The sequence below is a fragment of the Watersipora subatra genome, chromosome 9 (genome assembly GCF_963576615.1).
Source record: "Watersipora subatra chromosome 9, tzWatSuba1.1, whole genome shotgun sequence".
Taxonomy (NCBI): Eukaryota; Metazoa; Bryozoa; class Gymnolaemata; order Cheilostomatida; family Watersiporidae; genus Watersipora; species Watersipora subatra.
In genome coordinates, this window is record NC_088716.1 from 22,717,760 (window position 1) to 22,739,572 (window position 21,813).

General features: G+C 33.9%; 1 protein-coding gene across 1 annotated transcript in view; it reads left to right on the top strand.

Annotated features, from left to right (window-relative positions):
* Positions 1-21,813, top strand: part of LOC137403964 (coiled-coil domain-containing protein 150-like) — a 58,653-nt gene that overhangs the window by 7,950 nt on the left and 28,890 nt on the right. Inside the window, exons 3-5 of the mRNA XM_068090106.1 lie at positions 13,826-13,970; positions 17,302-17,411; positions 21,249-21,352. Of these exons, the coding sequence (XP_067946207.1) occupies positions 13,826-13,970; positions 17,302-17,411; positions 21,249-21,352 (359 nt within the window). The remainder of the gene's footprint in view (positions 1-13,825; positions 13,971-17,301; positions 17,412-21,248; positions 21,353-21,813) is intronic.

Below are 21,813 nucleotides of genomic sequence, written 5' to 3' on the forward strand. Positions count from 1 at the left end.
TATTCACATTTTACCAGTAATAATAATGCCCTGAAATGTCAAGAAATTGATAGAACATTCTACTCAGACACATTCACTTAAATTTGGAAAATGACCCAAAAAGATATATTTCTCATTGAGTAGTGAACTTCTGATTGTTTTTAGTCAAGCACAGCGTTCTAAGTAATTTTTTGGGCTTGTCGGTTTGACAGTAAGTTGTCAGTAGACTGGCTGCTGCGGCATATTTCCTTATATTTAGTTTTTCTTTAAAAGAATTATTATAATTTATCTTAGAGCTTGTTTCTTGAATAATACATCATAGTGTACAGTGCAGTACAACAGATAATATCTATTGTCGGTATTGTATTATCTATCATAGTCATTGTTTTATGCACATTTTCTGTACATAAAATAATAGCTAAGACTGCTTGATACAAAATAACTATACAAGTGCATTACTGCGGAGTTGGTCTCTTTTAGTCTTCAAAAAGAGCACATTTATTGACAAATACAACGCAATGATAATAAGAAGGTTCAACAACATAAAAAATTCAGCTGGCATTTTTTCTCGCAGCCTTCTTTAGCAAGTTGTTGGCTCGAGCCCGAATCACTGTAACACTTCTGTTAGGCAGCGTTGAGTGTTTAGCATCCGACACTGATCTTGTTGGCAGTTTGCCTGATTTTTCAGTCCAGTACTTGTCAAATTCTGCTATTTCCTCTGCACTTTACCGTTTTCTGCTGACTGAAATAGTAAATAATGTGAATTATCATTTATAAAAATCTGATAAGCTATGGCTTTGATGAATCACATATCATTGCTCAGCTCCATTCAAAAGTTAAATAAGCTGGTTTACGTGCTGCAAGTCAAAACAGAATTGATGGTTTCTAAGATACAAGTGAACAATAAGGACATTAATGCTCGTTAGTGTAATTTCTCATTTATTAATATAATACTTAACCAATGTATTGTTATTCAAAACACACATATACTGTAGAAGGTTCTTTGATGACCACTTCTATATACTACTTTAGTAGCTAATTATGAAACTAAACGGTGTGCCACTTGCATGCATGCGATAGAGCAGTTTGGATTTCTATTTGTTTCAAATTATTAGAGAAATGATCAGGATTAACATTTATTGAGCAGTCTCAATGGCCAGTGTTCAGAACGATTGCTGCTAAGCTTAGTGTGACCTGACTGGGTAGCTATTTATTGAGTCATTAATTAGGCTAATACTTGGCCTATGGGGTCAAGCAATGTGGTTAAACACCATTGTTCAGGTGTTCATTGAAACCACTAATGCCTAGATTGCTCTAGATACCTAAATGCCTCTGACTAGGAGAGCTATGTTTTGTAACCTGACAGCAGCAGAACACAAAGACTAGTGTCAGAATTTATGTAGGCAACGAATTTGACTGAAATACTTGAAAAGTTAGACACCTTTATTTTTTCTACTGCATTTGAGCTACAGCAAAATAATCACGCTTGGTTCCCTAGTACATTGTGTTAGTTTAAAGCCACTTATCATAGCATCACCCACATTTAATCTGATGTCTGAAAATCACTCTTCGGTGTTGATAATCCATGTATGTCACTCTGCACTTATTTAAAATCAATGCATTTTTGATTAGATGCTACTACACAAAGAGAAATATACCCTTGGGTTCTTTTTTTAAATTCATGCATTAGTGATTTGCAAATATATGAAAGCAGAGCCTTTTTTAAAACTAAAATCTTGTTGCGTCAATATTTGCAAAGTTATGCTTGCTATTTTAACCTTGACCCAAAACTCCAATATTATAACATTCTGAAATACAGCTAAATTGACATAAGGTAGAATCTTAATTTGAAGGCCATGTTCATTCGAGTGCTATTCTAGAAGTGTTGAAAACTAGAGTGTCACCCTTTAATTGACAACCACATCCAGCTGACTGCGACTTCAACGTTCTTTGATCTTTGGATCCGATTTTGGACAGGATGGATAGAAAAATGTTGACAAATTTTTACTAACAATGACTCAGTTACAACAATAGCAATTAATACTTTTGTCAATGCATATTGAAGCGAGTTTTCTAACTTCTAAGCTTTACTGTGTTTTCGTTAAAGCTTTGAAAGCAGCACCGTGGAAATAATTAATAACTCTACCAGGCTGATAATAATTTTATTGTTTAAGCGGCCTTGATAGTTCGGCATATATGAAAAAACGGTTTAGCAAATATGATGAAATCTTTACTACTATTTGAGGCTAAAATTTTTTGCACATGCTACAGCATTAGAATAAGCAGTTAACGATGGCATTTTGCAAGCTCAACGCCCAGTGTATATGTTAACACTGGATCACAGCTTAGTTTGTGTGTTATATAGTTTTTATGTGTTTTTTTCAAAAGAAGTAACGTTCACTTGAACGGTGGCGTTTTATCTTTAACAGTCATCTATTATAGTACAGGTCTAGTAGAGGGGCGTTTAAATGAATGGGGATTCAATTAGAGATTACATAATATTTTATTAACCCTTTCACCGCTGCATGCACATTTAGGCGAAATCAATGGACGACCGGCATATGTGCATGTTGCGAATTTCCTGGCAATTGCGTAGTAACTTAATTTTATTATTCGTTGACAACATAACTAACAGTCTTTAAGACTTTTTATGGTATTAACAGTGTTGTCCAAAAGTTTCCCTGTGAAATTACCCTAAACTCACGAAGCAATTTTAAATTTTTGTTTAGGACTTTTCAACATAAAAAGAAACATTTGTTCTTTCTGATTTTCGAAATATTTAGTGCTATTATAGCTTTCGCAAGTACATCCAGAATTGAAAGCAGATAATTACTTATGTTGATAACATTATTGATGATTGTTGATGACTGACGGATTAAGATTTTAGTGATTACACATATAATTAAAGTAGCAGCTCCAATAGTGACTCCAATGGTGGTCAAAGTAATAGTTTTTGTAAGAGTAAGGAACATGGTAGAGCATTGTTTTTTGAGATTCGAAGGGATCGTAGCTTCACATAGCATTAGCAATGCACAAAGTAGGAATGCATTAAGTTTTTTGAATAGTACTATTTTTTAACGTGTTGGAAAAATAAAATCTATAACAAAAAGGTTTTAGATAGAGTTGAAGCTAATAAAGATTGAACATATATTATGAAGCACAATCGACAATTTTTGCCACTATAATTGGAAGGGTTAAAAAATGCAGTGCCATGGCATTCAAACATAGATTTTATAGTAATATTATTTCTTATAAATTTTTTGAAATAAAACTTTTATTAATGTGGCACGCTCTTGTGGAAACTAACCGTTAATCAGCAACATACCCCCTTCAAGAAAGCGTCCAGCTGTGCTTCGTACCATTTTCCATCTGGTGGATATAGTGCTTGGATGCGGTGACCAGGTTTCTACCAAAATAAGCAAAACAATTTTAATAGCCCAAACAGATGTTATGCAGATTAAAAAGTGATGCAAAAGATACCTGTTGTTTTTAGGTTTTTCAGCAAACCCGTGTCCCTACCTCCCATTACTAAAATTCTATGAAGCTGTAATATTTTATCTCATGCGATATTCTTCTACAAAATTGAAACATAGGTTTTAAAGCTTCAACAATTTAAAGGATTTCATTTACTCCAGTCACTTACTTATGACTCAGCCTCTAGTTTAAATCCGTATCAAATTACGACTAAAATGCATCAACTTGTTAATTACAATGAAAATAATACATTATCATAACTTTATACTGCCCTAAGCAAGCAAAACGCCCTATCTGAAAAGTTTTTCAAAATTCACTTTTTTGTGCTTATATGTAATTTAGGTTGAGATCTAACATGTCTCGAAATTTCATATATCTGAGACCACCAGAAATAGCACTTTTCACAATGTGCAAAACGCCCTATCCACATTTACCACACATAAAGTGGCAATCAAAGCGCTCTATCTGCAGATACAGCGTTTTGATTGGCCTGAACATACACAAAGTTGGACATTATGAGCAGCATTATGTAATCAAAGAGTATATAAACAAAGGGAAGCGAAACTGAAGCATATATATTTGGTTGTTTCAAGGCAGCTCATACAAGCTAGTGCACTTCTAAGTGCTCAATCTTATTGCTATATTTTTTATCATAATATATTTATTATGACAAGACGATATCTAAGTGACAAAAGTTTCGATTTAAAGATCCGACTCAGAGATTTGATGAAAAATTTGTTTTAATTACATGTCCATTTGAAGGTTTTGCTTTTTTAAAATACTAACATTATTGCACTCATTTGTTTGCTTTAAATTATTTTTAATAAAAGCGTTTGATCTTTTTTAAACTACTATTTTACTTATTCCTTTCATTTCATGACATCTGGTTTGAAGGATACCTAGATCTTTGATCATCTCTTAACTTTTGAGCTAAATATGGCTATTACAGGGTTTTAATCCATGTGTTGACTGGATGAGTAATAGGAATTGCAACATATATCATTTTGTTGACTAATTGCGGGTTAATATCAGAATTTAAACTTGTAATCCTTTGATAATCCAGTCATGACAAATGGTCTTGTGGCAAACTAACAATGAGAAACCAGTCCAATTAAGCAATCAAAAGGCCCTATCTGCAGTGATAGGGCGTTTTGATTGCCTAGTGCCAGCTTGGTAAATTGTCAATTTAAGCAAACAAAATGCCCTAAGTGAAATAACTCCTTTGATTTTAAAGTTTCACGAAAAAAAAATTCAGTAAAGATTGTTGGATATCTCACCATAATAAATAAAAAAAACAACTAAAATACTGCTAATACTGATGCCAGGCTTGACCAAAACGCGTTTGTGCTTGTGCTGAACAATTTACAAATATCAAGATACAGCGTTTTGCTTGCTCAGGGCAGTATAGTATGGGCTACTAATAGTTCTGCCTGTTTGGTGCTATCAATCAGCTAACACTACTAATCAGAATAAAAAGCATCCATAATTATTTTAATGTTTTTTAAAAAGTTACAAAAGTTAGGAGCATCGACAGAGTCACAGATATTCATCAATTGCTGGCTACTGTGCTATATGTTACCATAACTATTTAAATGTGTGTCGGTTAATCTCACAAAGCTACCCTTGTGTATAATTACAAAGTTATCATTTTATGAAAATTAGTAATAATTTCATTCTTTTAGCATTATAAAGTTGGGGTTTCTTGACCTTTTTAACTTGACAATATTACGATCTTGCAATTAAGGCAGTAAAATCCAAATCCAAATTAGCTGCGAAAACCTATGCATTGTTGTTTGCCGTCGCAATTTGATGACATGAGTAAGTTGCTTAGATATAGTATTTAAAGTGGCTCGCCCTAAAGGTCAAAAATGGCCACTACCGGTCTAACCTTTCGCATTGGTATTGAGGCGAAGTAAAATACTTTTTCATGATGCCTTTTCACCATAATATGGTACAATTAATTCAATGACAAAATTGGCAAAAATAATATAAAACAATTGTGACAAACAAATATACCAATTGTGACATGATTAGTCTGCTCTTCTGCTGCTGCAAAACCCTAAATGGCTAGACGCGTGAAAAAAGCAAAATGTTTAGCGGCTACAATCTCGCTAGAAGGTTGAACTTATGTGATAAGTCTTTAGGTTGTGTAGGAATGAGAGGTTGGCTTGTTTCTTACAATCTATTTAATCAATTGACTAGCATGCAAGAAGATAGCAAGCCATGCCACATTAGGAGAATGAGTCACTTTAAGCACAAACCACAATTGCATAAGTACATAGGTCATTTCTGCTAGTGAGAAGACCTTGGAGAATAAGACCACATTATGCAATTCTGTGAAGATTTTATTACTGCAGTTATACTTGTGCTGCAATATTTCTAATAGAGTGAAAAGCAAATGAGCTGCCCAACCACAACCTCCTTCATTATAAAGTTACAAAGAATAGGAATAACAACAATAGCTTTCATTTGGAGGCTGAGGCTATTGAGAAGTAGAAAGTGAATTAGCTAAGCAGGCAATAGTAGAACACACATAATAAGAGCATAGGCATCATGATTGATGTGTATGCAGGCAATGAATTTATGTACAATTTCACTACCAAATATTTTAGTAAAGCTAGACACCTTTGGCTAAAGAGTGCTAGATATAGGTCAAAACAAGCCAGTGACAAATCTCATGTTATGCATCCTTGTTTGGACACTTTATTTCTAAAGTGTTTAATGCATTGGAAGTTTAACATAAAAGTGTGCCAAGAATGCACAAAGAACATTGACAGCAATAACTGCATAGTACTGACAGCAATAACTGAATAGAACATGATGTTTAATTAAAATGTAACATAAAAATAAACGTTTTATTTTGTTTTGGTAAGCTTGCAGCAAAAATGTTTGCTGTGCACATAAAATATTGTTTTGCTCCAAATACTTTACAAACAAGTAATAATAACTTTATTGATGCAAATTGTACTGAAATTATATTTGCTACGAGCACCAATGGAAGTCAAAATAAGTAATACAATTCTTACAGACCTTATAAAAACAATGGCCTTTGCTGCTACAGAAAAGTGAGTAGACCCATAGGAAGAGAAGTATATGTTCTTATACTGCTAAAACTACCTTTGGTTCAGAAATGAGATTTGAAAAGAGCAATGAATTATTATAAGCATTGGCAAAATGTTTGGGATGGATAGGAAACAAAGCTGGGTATTGCACATGCTGGTAATTTAGCTAATGTAAATAGATTTCATACACTACCTAATTGAAAGCATCAATGCAAAATCTAAATACATGCAAATACTTACTAGCCATAGTACAGAGTGACCTTTTAATGTTTGTCAACATAACATCCGTACCGCTTTGAGCATCTTGAAATTATATTAAAGTTGCTTTCATTATGAGCTCCCTTTGACATTTTAAAGTATTAAAATGGGCAAATACAAGTTGCATTTTCAGAGAACTTTTAAATTCAAGTCATATGCCACAAAAAGTTCCTCTGCATTGTTTGTAGTATATTCTAAAAGTGCTAACACTACATTTGTTTTAAATTTTAAAGTTGACACAAATAATTGAGCAAATTATGTAGCTTATTAGTAAAACTTTTGTTAACATTAGCAAACAAACTGCATACATGCTGCCCGATACCGAAGGCCAAAAATAATAATATATATTGCTATTTATATTTTAACCAATAATTTTGCAGTTTTGTTATTGTACAGCAATTTGTATAAAACCTACTGTATTTCAGGTTTGAGTAACTATGAGTTTTAGTAGTGTTCTGGCCCTTCCTATCGCGTGTTTTCAACATTTTGAGGTAATAATTAAAAGCCATGAGTTGAATTGCGCAACTTCAGCAGCATCTTATATATATATATATCATTCGCCAAACTCCTTGTCTTGAATCATCAAAGTTCACTAAATCATTCAAAAGGAAATACATACACTTGTATCTCTAATTCTTTTATAGCTTTACCCTTTTACTGGCACCCATGTACAAACTACGCTACCGGCCTACTGCCAGCCATTTCACTGAAAATTGCCAATTTAGCTTCATGATATGTACATGAAGCATGTATACTATTTTGTTTCAACTTCAAAGTTTATCTATAAACTTTTTGTAATATATTTTATTTTGCTAAAATGTTAACATATAGTGCTATGCAAAAATCAATGTACCTTCACTTTGTGCATTGCTAAAGCTATGTGAAGCTACAATCGCTACGAAGCTAAAACGATGCTCTACAATGTCCCTTACACTTAAAAAAACTATTATTTTCACTATCATCAGAGTCACTGCTGCTAATTTAATTATCTGTGTAATCACAAAAATCTGAATTTGAATTGACTATAGTGTCATCAACATACATGTAAGTAATTATATGTTTTCTGACTTGCGCGATACTTAACAAAACTTACACAAAAAATGTCCATTTTTATTTTGGAAATTCTCAAAAAAAAACTTGAAACTGCTTGGTTATCTTAGACTAATCTATTAGAGAAATATTAGAACCACACTGACAATACCATCAAAGTTTTAAAATCATCTGTTATGTTTTTAACGAATAATAAAATTAGGTGACCACGCAATTGTTGGAAAATTCACAAAAATGTGCATACGGCAGTTGCTGATAGATTTAGCATAAATTCGCATACGGCAGGGTAAGAGTAAAAACCAACAAAACATTTGTCAATCTCCTGCCTCTAAACATGATATCTCAAATCTGATAATTACTCTCAGTGTTGACTGAGTAACTAAAAGTGGTAATGAGTAACCATGGAAAACTATTCATTTTATATAATTATGCAATTGCTCAGCAATTGCAACCATGACTCATAAAGACTAAGAAGAGCAATACTAAATCTCTTTGCTATACTACATTCCTTTGATTGGTGTGCGCTATTTACATTATCTCATCTGCCAATAATAGATGAATAGAACACAAAACTGGCATAATGGTTTATGTAAGCGTTTAAATAATACAATGCCTGTAAAAATTAACAACTTTTTTTACTGAAGCTATGGCTATATCAAATTATTACACTAATTTTTGGCTCGCATGTATAATGTGCTATTTTACAGCAACTTATTGCAATATCGCATACCTTTAATTTGATGTCTGCAAATCGGTCTTTGGTGTGGGCCATCAATGCTTCTCATCCAGCAGTTATCTATAACTAAAGCGTCATTGATTATTTGCAACTATACAAAGAAAAACTACTTTTGGGCATGCTGTTACATTCTTACGTCAGGTATACATTTGCTAGTTACAGTAAAACTTTGTACAGTATATTTTGTGTTGGTGAATTTAAAGTTTTGCTTATCATAGTGACTTTGCCAAAACGTCAAACTTTACTACATTTCAAAATACAACCTTACTGGTATAATGTTTTATAGTTTGTAATCTATAATTATGTATATGTTAAAAAATATTATAAATTTCGGTAGATGAAACCTTGATTATTTTGACATATTTTTTATTCAAACCAACGTGTAATTAGCAACATACCTTTTCTAGAAAAGAACATCCAACTTTGTCTAATACTCTCTGCCATCTGATATATATGCCATCTTGGCAACAATGCTTACCAAGTTTCTACAAAAATGAAAAGATAATTCAAATAGCATAAACAGATATACAAACCAAAATGAATGCAAAATACACATTTTAGTTCACTGGTTAGGTTTTTTTTGGCAAACTTGAATGTCTGCCTCCTACTACTGAAGCTCTATAAAACAGCTAAGCTCTTAATTACTACACAATTACTACACAAGATTCAAACTAAATACTAAAAGTTTCAAAATTCAAAGGCTGCATATACCCACTTACTTGCTTATGCCTATGCATGTACTACTATTACTTACAAAATCATAACTGAAATACGCAAACTCTCACTATTCATGATAACAATAATACAATTACTTTATGATCATGTTATTCTAATAACAGTTTTGACTGTTGGTAGAACCACATTAATAACGTTACTTATCATTATAAAAAACATCAAAAATTATAATAATAATAACTGAAAATAGATTAAAGTTGGAGAATTAACTGATTCACTAAAATAACTATTAATTGTCAGCTGGCGTGTCTGTGTTGATGTCACAAAACTGAACATTCGTGTAACAATAATAAAGTCAAAAATTAGGACTTTACAAAAAGTTTTGATTTTTTGCTTTTTGGTAATATAATGCTGACCTTTCTTGACTTTTCTATGCAGAACAATATCAGCAGTTGGATGACATAAACGGATGTAAAAAATATATCAAACGTGTTCTGTGCTACATTCCTTAAAAATTATAATAATTGAAACATACCTTTTTCACGCTAGTCCTATTTCAATATCAAATAAAATTTATACTGCTTTTCTACAACTGTATGTTTCAAGTAAATAAACTGTAAATTGACTAAAATAGCATGAACAACTTACCGAATGTGACTTGCTCCCTTACATGTAGTCATTCTGCTGCTACCAAGCTCTAGTAGACTACATGGGTGAAGAACTAATAGTCCTAACAGCCACAGCAACATTATAACAGCCACATCTCTCTAGCTGTTATATACTGTGGTTATACTTTTGCCACTTTACTTCAATAAATTTAAAAAATCAATTCTTCGACTAAAAAACCATCTCTCAGGTATTGCGTTTGGATGCAAAGTTTCAAAAAAAGATTTATTTTGTGGCTGGATGCAACGGCATCGAAAATATGAATTGTACTGATTATAGACTTATTTAAACTTTTACTACAGCCATGCTTAAACATCAGTTGAAACCATAATGTGCAATTATTGTGAATTTTCACAAAAAAGAGCAGATCAATGAGAAACCTTGCAAAAAAAGGGAGTGCTTAAATGGCAGTCTTGAAAACTATAAAGAGGGTCAGCAAATAAATTGTAATGTATTGTAGTTTGTTAATATACAACTTTATTTCTCAAATCTAATAAAGCTATCATGAATATTAGCAAAACTGACTGTATCCGACATAGCTGCTAATTCTTTGTATTTGCTGATGCTTAGTCATAAACTTATTGCAATGTTTTTAAATAGATTGTGTTATTACCTGAAACGATACCAAAACAGTTAAAAGTAAGAATGTTTTAAAATTGATATATGCCTCCTAGTTCCATATATAAGAGCCTCCTAGGGTTTATAATTTATTGATAGAAAATTACACATTTTTGTTGGAGTTGTCTCCTCTTTTCCATATATATGAATATAGATATATAAGGCGATTATGGGAATCATGTTTAAAATACTTCTATAGGGTTGTTAAGCACTATAAACACTGCTAGAATTAGGAGGCTCCCTGGACGCCTCCTAATTTTTCAGAGCCTCCTAACATGGATTATATATTGATAGAAGCCTCCTAGTTGGGAAATATAGTTCTATATATATATATATATATATATATATATATATATATATATATATATATATATATATATATATATATATATATATATATATATATATATATATATATATATATATATATATATATATATATACTCATGCTACAGACAGTACTGTTTCGGCTATTGAAGCCTCATCAGTGCAGCTCAGAGCTTAGGCAAGGGACACAAATCCCATTACCCATGAGAGTTGACTTCCTGCCACGAAACAACTAAGTTGCCTCGCAGACTTTAAGAAAGTCAATGTGCTGGCACCAAAGTGCTCAAATCACAAAAGTGATGTGCTTTGCACAAAGGCTAATAGTGCCGCACCTCTCACAGAGTGCTCAACCAAACCGAAGTGAGGGAGCATATACTCATGCTACAGACAGTACTGTTTCGGCTATTGAATCCTCATCAGTGCAGCTCAGAGCTTAGGCAAGGGACACAAATCCCATTACCCATGTGAGTATATATATACATATATATATATGTATATATATATATATATATATATATATATATATATATATATATATATATATATATATATATATATATATGTATATATACAAGAGCCTCTATATATAGAGGCCTTGGAATAAGGTTGCATGAAAGTGTAAACAGAAACCATCTAACACAGCTACGTCACATTTGAGCCGTTTTGGAAAGGGAATCCAAACTACGGCGGTCTCGTGTGGCTGCGATTAACTGATCATTTTTGAGCTTTTAAGAGCTTGTAATCACATTCCCACATATTTTGCACCTACAACACAACAGAGTAAGACATGGTGAATCTTTTCATATCAAATAACTGTAATGTGAATTTTGTTGCAAGTCAACCTTTAATGAGATACTATCAACATGGATCTCCTTCGGAAAGGCGAAAAACAAAGCTTGAAAAACCATTCCAACTCTTTAGTGCATATTAGTTTCCTTTATTAAGAGGGGCCACTGTAAGTCACTGTTTCTGTTGCTCAACAAGGTCAGCAAAGCTGTGGATGTACCAGGCAACATTAGCTTTTCAATAAATCAATTTGAAGGTTGGCAGCAAGGTTTTATTTGTCCCCATCTAGATGCAAGCCTTCAACACGGTGCTAAGACTATACAGGCGGTGAACACTAACCAATAGACATTGTACAGGTTCAAAAAACGGAGCGAGGAGCACTTGTGGGTGACCGTTGCAAATTGACTGAGAATATTTCTCCGAAAACCAGAAGAGACTTCTGGTTTTCAATAGAATCAATGTATGCTTTTGAGCACCTTTAAGGAGACGGTAGTGTGAATTGTCTGTGACATTGTCTTGTGTTCTTGTGTAAATTTAGATGGGTGCTAGTTTTTTGATCGTGTAGGCTGTCGAAAGAGAAAGCTCCCTTTTAGGTGATTAATTGGGACAAAGTGATAATATAAAATATATTTCGCTAAAGAACCGTGACCAGACTTTTGACCAAAAGTCACTTGGCAGAAGTACAATGGGCTGATGGACATTTGCCCTAATGAGAGTTTGGCCAAATGGACATTTAGCTGAGGGGCGCTTTGCTGAAAAAGTGTAGTTCGAGCCAATACTTTTGAATCAGTTCTCACAATCAATACAGACGGTTCCCAACTTACGAACGAGTTACGTTCCGAACGATTGTTCGTAAGGTGAATTTGTTCGTAAGTTGCTTCAGTGCTATATTTTGTATTATAATTTATGTATAAGGCCTATATAAGTATATTGAAGGTCTATATAAGTATGTTTAAGGCTTGTATAAGTAACCTGTATTGGTTTGTACTGAAAAAAAATTTAACAAAATGGAGATAATACTTTGGTGGACGCCGGGCCATGACACTGCATTTCTTATTTATTGTATGTCTTGTCCTTTTTATTATATTGTTGTTTTAATCGTTATGCTATCACTTATCATTGTTGTCTTATTTTTTGTATGTGTTGTCCGTTTATTATGTTGTTGTTTCACTCGTTATGCTATTGTTATATCTGATATACTGCCATAACACTATCACTTATCGTCACTTATATTGTTGTCATACCAACGGCGCTAGCGGTCCTATTTATTCACCTTGTTAGCCGGTGTTCTTGCCGTTAGCCGGAACGGTTGATATTATTGTATATAAATGAGTGCGCTCATTTAGTTGAGCAGAGCAGATAGCCGTACGCTCCTCGGCTAGTGAATTTTCCTTTGCTAATTAAAAGCTGAATGAAACTACACGCACTCTCTTATCTTTATTTATTAGTATAGATCGTGCCAAGTAAAGGCCGGCAAATCCCTTTACAATACGTATGTAAAGTTCAAACAACTAACTCGAAAGTTATTCGAGTTACGAACAAAATACATACGTTCGTATGTACCGTTGTTCGTAACTCGAATGTTCGTAAGTAGGGAACCGTCTGTACTTTTAAAGTATATTGTGAGAACTGATTTGATTAAGATTTTTATTGCAGAAAGGAACTTCAATAGAAAAGCAAGAGTTACTAAAATTAAATATCCATATATTCAATTTTATTGTAGTTCAATGTAGAAAAAGTAAAAAAAGCGAAAGATTTAAACATTGTGAACAATTGCTCTCAGAAATGGCATAAAACTTATATTTCTTGATAAAAGATCCAAGCCTCATATTCAAGATATTTTTGTTTAACTATTAAACAATAACTTTCCTCCTTGTGTAATCGGTATAATTTTATGGTCTGTAAATAAAAATATTCGTAAAGTCCAATGGTTATATTAAGCCAAATTTCCGTTAGGCCAAATTTTTATTGAGCCAAATAAACATCGGTCAAAAGTCCTGGTACCTAAAGAACAGTGACCGAAATGGCAATATAAATGTAAGATACCAGATCATCTAAGTATTCTTTCAAGTGTCTTAAGATTTTCAACATTATAGTTAAGCTTGCAAGATTAGACATGTGATGCAATGCTGTTAGCTGGAAACATTGTCATTAAAGTAACTCAACGTCTGTTATGTATTTACGCTCATTTTAGACGCAGAGCATGGAATCAGTTCTTCAGACTCTTAAACTTAATTTTGTAAACCTCTCAACACTCACACGGCAGCCCTCTGACCTCGAGCAGAAGCTTGTTGAGATGACTGATGTTTACACAGAAGAGCTCAAGAAGGTCACCTCAGGTCAGTAGCATGCTGAGGATACTGTGTATAAACCTTGACATATAAAGTTGTTCAGTACTGGCATGTTTCATATGCTGTGACCTTGATATGTTGAGACCTTGATATGTTGAGGCCTTCATATGTTGAGACCTTCATATGTTGAGACCTTCATATGTTGGAGCAGATGAAGAATAAATTGTATTTGTTTGACTCAACCCAGAGCTCGACAGATAATTATAAATAATTACATATAGTATTGAAGTAAACGTATATATGAAGCTACATCAAAATTAAACCATAACTGCCACGTACAACTTATATCGTATTTTCTAGGTAAATCAGACCCGCTGATTTCGATTTGTACTCAAAATAATGATTGGTCCGCTAACTTTCAAAGGCTTTTTTACAGCGTTTCAATATCTGTCTAGAAAACAACACCATCGGCACAACAAGCTCTGCCCATAAATATTTGACGTAGCCTAGCTTTTTAGGAGCGGAAGTTAGGGATGTTTAGTTTGAATTAGAATGATAGAGATGGGTGACTTAAAACCCATTATTATCTAAATTCAGCCTTCAAAATAATCTCAGTCTTGTCTAAAAGGTAGATACGCTGTTTAACATTGCATATTTAAAAATGAGCTCAAAAATGTGTGATAACGACGCTGTCAAAATCGCGCTTTTTTGAGCGCATTTTTCTCGCCGTTTAGGCTATTAAACATCCAGTAACATGCTACGAGCAATTTTAAATAGTTTATCTACCTTTCCTAAAAGACTGAGAAGATTTTGAAAGCTGAATTTAGATAATAATGGGTTTTAAGACACCCATCTCTATCATTCTAAATCGGACTAAACATCCCTAACATCCGTTCCTGAAAAGCTAGGCTACGTCAAATATTTATGGGCGGAGCTTGTTGTGCTGATGGTGTTGTTTTCTAGACGGATATTAAAACGCTGTAAAAAAGCCTTTGAAAGTTAGCGGACCAATCATTATTTTGAGTACAAATCGAAATCAGCGGGTCTGATTTACCTAGAAAATACGATATAAGTTGTACGTGGCAGTTATGGTTTAATTTTGATGTAGCTTCATATATACGTTTACTTCAATACTATATGTAATTATTTATAATTATCTGTCGAGCTCTGGGTTGAGTCAAACAAATACAATGGATTCTTCATCTGCTCCAACATATGAAGGTCTCAACATATGAAGGTCTCAACATATGAAGGTCTCAACATATGAAGGTCTCAACATATGAAGGTCTCAACATATCAAGGTCTCAACATATGAAGGTCTCAACATATCAAGGTCTCAACATATCAAGGTCTCAACATATGAAGGTCTCAACATATGAAGGTCTCAACATATGAAGGTCTCAACATATGAAGGTCTCAACATATCAAGGTCTCAACATATGAAGGTCTCAACATATGAAGGTCTCAACATATCAAGGTCTCAACATATCAAGGTCTCAACATATCAAGGTCTCAACATATCAAGGTCTCAACATATCAAGGTCTCAACATATCAAGGTCTCAACATATCAAGGTCTCAACATATCAAGGTCTCAACATATCAAGGTCTCAACATATCAAGGTCTCAACATATCAAGGTGTAGGAACTAATTCAATAAGATAATAATTAGTAAAATTTGTCACATTTCCTTACAGATATGCGAACAGAAGTGTAGGCCTGAATATGTGTGGGCTCAGTGGTAGAGTGAGTGGCAAAAGTACGTGGCAGAACTTACACTAGCATACACTTACATACACTAACATACACTTACATACACTAACATACATTGACTTACACTAATCTACACTAACATACAATAAATTGCATAGCATACACTAATTTATGCTAAATGTGATATAATTTAATTATTGTTTATTTTTATTTTCTACGAACTCGTTTGCTGACAAGACAGAATTGTTTTGAGAAATTTCTGAGAGCGTAGCCTCAGAGCCTATGCTTTAAATTATTTCCTATACTAGCTATGCTACCCGGCGTTGCCCGAGTAATAAAAAAGTCTTTGGTCAGAAATTTGATTTGTATTTAACATATAATAACATTTGCCATTCTAACTTTCAAGCTACATATCATGAGAAAAGTGCTTTCTGTAATAGAAATAAATTAAGCGAGAAAATAAAAGCAGCTGTAAAGGTTTTCAAACTTTGTCAAACAACTTTTAAACTTCATATCATGAGGAAAATGTTTCATGCAGGTCAAATAAAAAAAACGACTATAAAAGGGTTTAGATGTAAATGTGAAATAGTTAGCAAGTACTAGCTAAATTAAATCGGTTTTGCTACGATTATAATAAAAGATGATTCGGTAATGATACAATTAATACGAACTGAGAAAATAAAATAAAAATCCTGAATATGTAGAATTAATATTAGCAATTCTTGCATAGAAGTGTGTGTCTAAAAAGGTTACTGTTCTACCAGAAGCTATCCATCAAAACTTTGAATACGACGATACGGAGACAATATAATGGTCTGCGCGAGAAGAATTGGCCTTGACCCCAGATATAGTGATTGAACCTTACGAAAAATATTTCTTAATAGGGAAATCGTAAAACGTGGCCGCATCGGTAAAATAATTAGCTATATTTATAGCCGGGATAATAGACAGATCCATTTACTTTGAGAAATATATATATAGATTGAGGCAATGTGCATATGTATGTGCAGCACTATTATATTGTAACTTGTATTGCGCAGTACTTTATACACATTACATACTCTAGTTCACAGTACACCTTGGATTGTATTCATATCAGACTATGATATAGTAAATAGTTTATGTATCAATTCAACAGCGTGTGTGTGTTTGCTGTGTCTCACAAAACACAGTTAGAGGTTGAGATAAATTATTGCTATAAACACGATTTATGACTCGCAACATTTGGTTTGGTAGACCAGCGCTCAAACACCCGTGCCAATCGACCACCGTCTGGTATTTTAAAATATTTGTGCAGATTCCCTGTGCTTTATAGACACACCTTACGCTTATGGCGCACCAGACTGCAAGGGTACAAGCAAGTACGTTTGTTCACGTGTGCCACTATTCAGCAATTAGATAGGAAAAATTATAGAATCTACAAAGGCTACAAAGGCTCTATCTATACAGTTTTGGCCCAAATTTAATTAACCTTGTTTGAAAACAACAACCTACTAAATTTTTTCCTGTTCAAAAATGCTTAAAGAGTCTTCTTAGCAAATTGTTATACAATGTATTGCATCTACTGCGTTGGAATTTGCCCCAATCTTACTACTGTATTGTGTGTACAGAGAATTTTACTACTGTATTGTGTGTACAGAGACTGTTACTACTGTATTGTGTGTACAGAGAATGCACATCTGAAGACTGACAAGCAGGAGTTGAATGAAAAGCGTCAGCAGACAGAGTTAGACCTGCAGAGAGTTAGGATAACTCTGGAACAATTGAAGAGTATTCAGGTAGAGATGGATTTATTATCCTGTCTTTGTCATAAACATGTCTTAGTACTAAAATTAGTACTAGTTTTAGTACTAGTACTAGTTTTAGTACTAGTCCTAGTACTATCTCTCAGTACATAGTATTGAGACATAGTACTAGGACTTGTCTCTATCGGGAGGTGGTATTGTCTCCCCCTATGATATGACTATGATATATATATGTAGTACTATGATATATGTACTGCATATATCATAATCACAAGAGTGAACAAGAATCTCATCAATCGGCCGATTAAGATTGTTACTGCTACGTCCGCAGCAATTCATCAAGGCGCGTATGAAACGTAAAATTAAAACTCATTAAGTCAAATAATGTGTAAATATCATAGACGAATGGATAGATCTTTCAGGACAGCCTTGTATCAAGCTGCGTCCATTGTGAATCGTAGGCATCTGTCTACAATTCAACTCAGCAACCATGAGCAGGTACCGTTAACTCCGAATATGATGCTGGCAGAGAAATTGGAGGCAACACCACCTCCCCCTAGAGACTTCAACGCAGATACTGCAAGCTGCGTTGGAGACTAGTTCAAGCACATGCTGAGGAGTTTTGGAGTCGATTGAAGAGAATATTTGGACAACATTACGAGTATTCGAGTGGAAAACGTCCTGAGAGAATTTAAAAGTTGGACACGTAGTTAAGATTGTAGAATTAGACCAACCAGGAAACTGCTGGAGATCAGCAGTTTGTCATGAACAAGACGGCTCAGTAAGGAAGGCTGCAGGGAGAGTAGCCACTAGGATGTTAGATGGTGAAGGTCAGTCTATGGCAAAGCCTACAGTGCTCCAAAAGCCAGTACAGAAACTAGTCAAACTCTTGTGATAATATCTAGTTATGTATATATTTGACTTCATTTCTTTTAGTTTTTAGCAGCTTAGTGCTCAGTCATTAGAGTATGTGCTTTTGATGTATGTATTTCTTTTGATCTTCCACCATGTATTCATCTAGTTCTGTCTAGTTTAATTTGGTTGTACCGAAAATTTTCGGTACATCTTTTTATTTTAGTCAAAACGCACCTGAGGAGTGCGTTGCACGAAACAGATTTGTGGCGATTTTAAGGAAAATTTACTTTCTTAATATTTTTTCTATTATTTCATACTCCACTAATTATATTTTAGGTTTTTAGTGTGGAGTTCTCTTTTTATACGCTTTTGCACCTGCTTTTAGTTACTATTGAATAATATATATTGTATATATTCAATATTATAGCATACACCGTAACACCACTATTTGAATGCCATGGTGCTCTATTTTTCAACCCTGCACATGTAGTGGCGTTATATTAGAGGTGATGTTCAAACAGAGGGTGATGTTGTATTTTTCAAATAGCTCGTCAAAAATTTGGTAAGCAAAATTTAACACATTTGCGGGCGAAGCAAATGCCACCTATATTTTACACTCTCCTTCGAGTGGAGCGACACTTACCCTTTTGGATGCGATAAATCTGCTATAACTTACCTTAAACTTGTCGTAGATCTCTAAGTAAATATTCATTAAAAAGCTGAAAAATATCTCTACCGGTTCATATCTATTGCTTGCAATTAACAACACTGTTACATAAAAGCTCATTGCATTCATTGATATGTTTACTATAGTTGCTTTTTATGTGCAATAAAAGAGTAGTTATGAGTGTCAATCCATTGTAAGCCGAGAGAAGATAACCATAAAGTGCTTTTAAATAATATGCTATAAATCTGCAAATTTATAAGTTATGTAATAATAATCTATCAAATGCTTCAGATATATTCAAAGACCAGTGACATAAACGAACCATACTTATATTACATGCAGAAACAAAAATGAACATTTTTGAAACAAGAATATTTGCATCGTTTGCTCGGCCAGTTGCGTTCTGATCGTTGCTTTCGATGAAACGAAGATTTTCTGGCTGTTTAATACCTTCCACAATGTTTTCTGACCTCAATACTTTTTCTGCACTGCTGAACTAGTCGATATTAGTGTCTAAAGAATATTATTAGCAGAGCAAAGCTCAAATGTGTTGCAATTTGCACAAATAATGATAAGCTTTCAGCTACATGTGCACTATACACAACATTTAGCTACATGTGCACTATACACAACATTTAGCTACATGTGCACTATACACAACATTTAGCTACATGTGCACTGTACACAACATTTAGCTACATGTGCACTGTACACATCATTTAGCTACATGTGCACTATACACAACATTTAGCTACATGTGCACTGTACACAACATTTAGCTACATGTGCATTATACACAACATTTAGCCACATGTGCACTGTACACAACATTTAGCTACATGTACACTGTACACAACATTTAGCCAAAAACTAGTCATTCATATACCATCGTAAATGTAAACCATTTTTCACATATGTCAAAGTATCACGACCGTGTTCAACGAGGACCTACTATTAGTCTGATACAGTTATTAATTATTTCTATGGCCTTGTTTTCAAAGTTTTAATGAAACGCTTTGAAGTTGGAAAATGTACTTCGATAGGACAGAAACAACGAAAGTATTAATTGTTATTGATGTAACTGAGGCATTATTAGTAGGATTTTGTGGACACTTTTTTGCTGATAACTTTCTATTGTGGGTTCGTAAAAATCAAAGATTGTGAAAGTGGTGGTCTAATAGAGGTGGGGTTCGATTAAAGGCGGCGTTCAATTAGAGGTTTTACAGTGTATGCCAATTTAGGTAAGACATGTGCTTTGATGTGAGCTTTTTAAGGGAATCTTATCCTAAATTATAAAATTATTGCGAAAATGAAATTATTCAAGAATGGGAGATATTTTTGTTGATTAATGTTGTGGTATTTCCATTAGAGCTTATATATAAATAGTGAGCGGGGCTGTTTGCTTGGAAACTAGCGAACTGAGAAAACGAAGTGTATAAGGGAGCTTGCCAAGCTCCCTTATACACTTCCGTCGGTCCCGGGACTCTGTGCACTATACAGCTTTAGCTAGCAAACATGCAATTAGCTGGTGTTATGGCATAGTGCCGTGACCATGGCCGGCGAGGTCGACCCTACGAGCGCCGGCCGATATGAGTCTACCAAGTCACGCTAGAAGATTCGGCTGACTCGACAGACCGAAGGAAACAAAGAGATCGCGGGAACTGATAGAGAAGGGGATATATATACGTATATACATATATATTTATAATTAAATAAATATCTTATTGTGGCTAAACACTCAGTGTGTTTATTTGTGTTGCTGTCTTGTGGAGAGTAAAAGAACGTGCAGTTTCCTTTACAGTTGCTCAGTCAAAATGGATCTGTTCACTTTACTTGCTGCTGATCATGTATTTGATTACTAAAAGAATTCTTGCAAAGTATCAAAGTTATTTACCAGGAGGCAAAAGTTATGAACTTTATATTATATTTTAAATCTATATGTTGTTAAACTTTCATTTGCCTGATTGTATTGCCCAAACCTGGTGATGTTGTTATTCATTCAACTAGTTTTGAACTTTTGTATTGATTACTTGCATTTTTAAAAAACTTCAGGTAGTGTTGTGGTTGAAAGTCAAGTCTCAAAGTGAATAAGGTTTATTACAACCACACACATCAGTAAAGTCATAACCTCTCTAAAGTTCAAAGTCCTAGCAATGTTTTCACATTGCTAGGAAATGAAAATGTTTCATTTCATGAAAATGTTTCCTAGCAATGTTTTCACATTGCTAAAATACATATAGAAGGCGTGTTCTGTACGCAATTCAAATTAGAAATCTTAAATTTGAACTCTCCAAGAGAATTTAAGCCTTCGAAGTGGTTTTTGTTAATGTGCTAAGCCTTTTTGCTAGACAGAAAAGGATGATGCGATTCAAGCTGAGAGAAAGAGAGTGGAGAGTCTATTGAAAAAAGTTGCGGAACTTGATCTTCAACTCGCCGAGGAAAGACAACTCAGGTATGTATTATCTGCCGGTGGATGTTACGGTATTTCTCCTTACTGACTATAATGCATTCGTTTACTCTATCCACTTGAGCCTGCTATAGAGTTTCCTGTAGGATATTTTACTTGTTATTTTGTTATGCAGTCGTCATTCATCCTTATTCAGCAACTATGATACTAAATTTGATGGTTTTTATATGTAGGGGTGATAAAGGTTTTATAAACTTTACACAGCAATACTTTTTTATACTTCTATTTAGTCCAATGTCGTATTTAGATTTGTGTTTCTGTGTCTGCCCTCTATGGGATTGTCTGCCCTTTATGCAATAGTATGCCCTTTATGGGATGGTCTGTCCTTTATGGGATTGTCTGCTCTTTATGGGGTGATATGTCCATAGTGAGATGCCTTGCTTTTTATATAGTAAATCATTAAAACATGCACTATTTTCGTGCACGATTCGTATGCATTCATATGT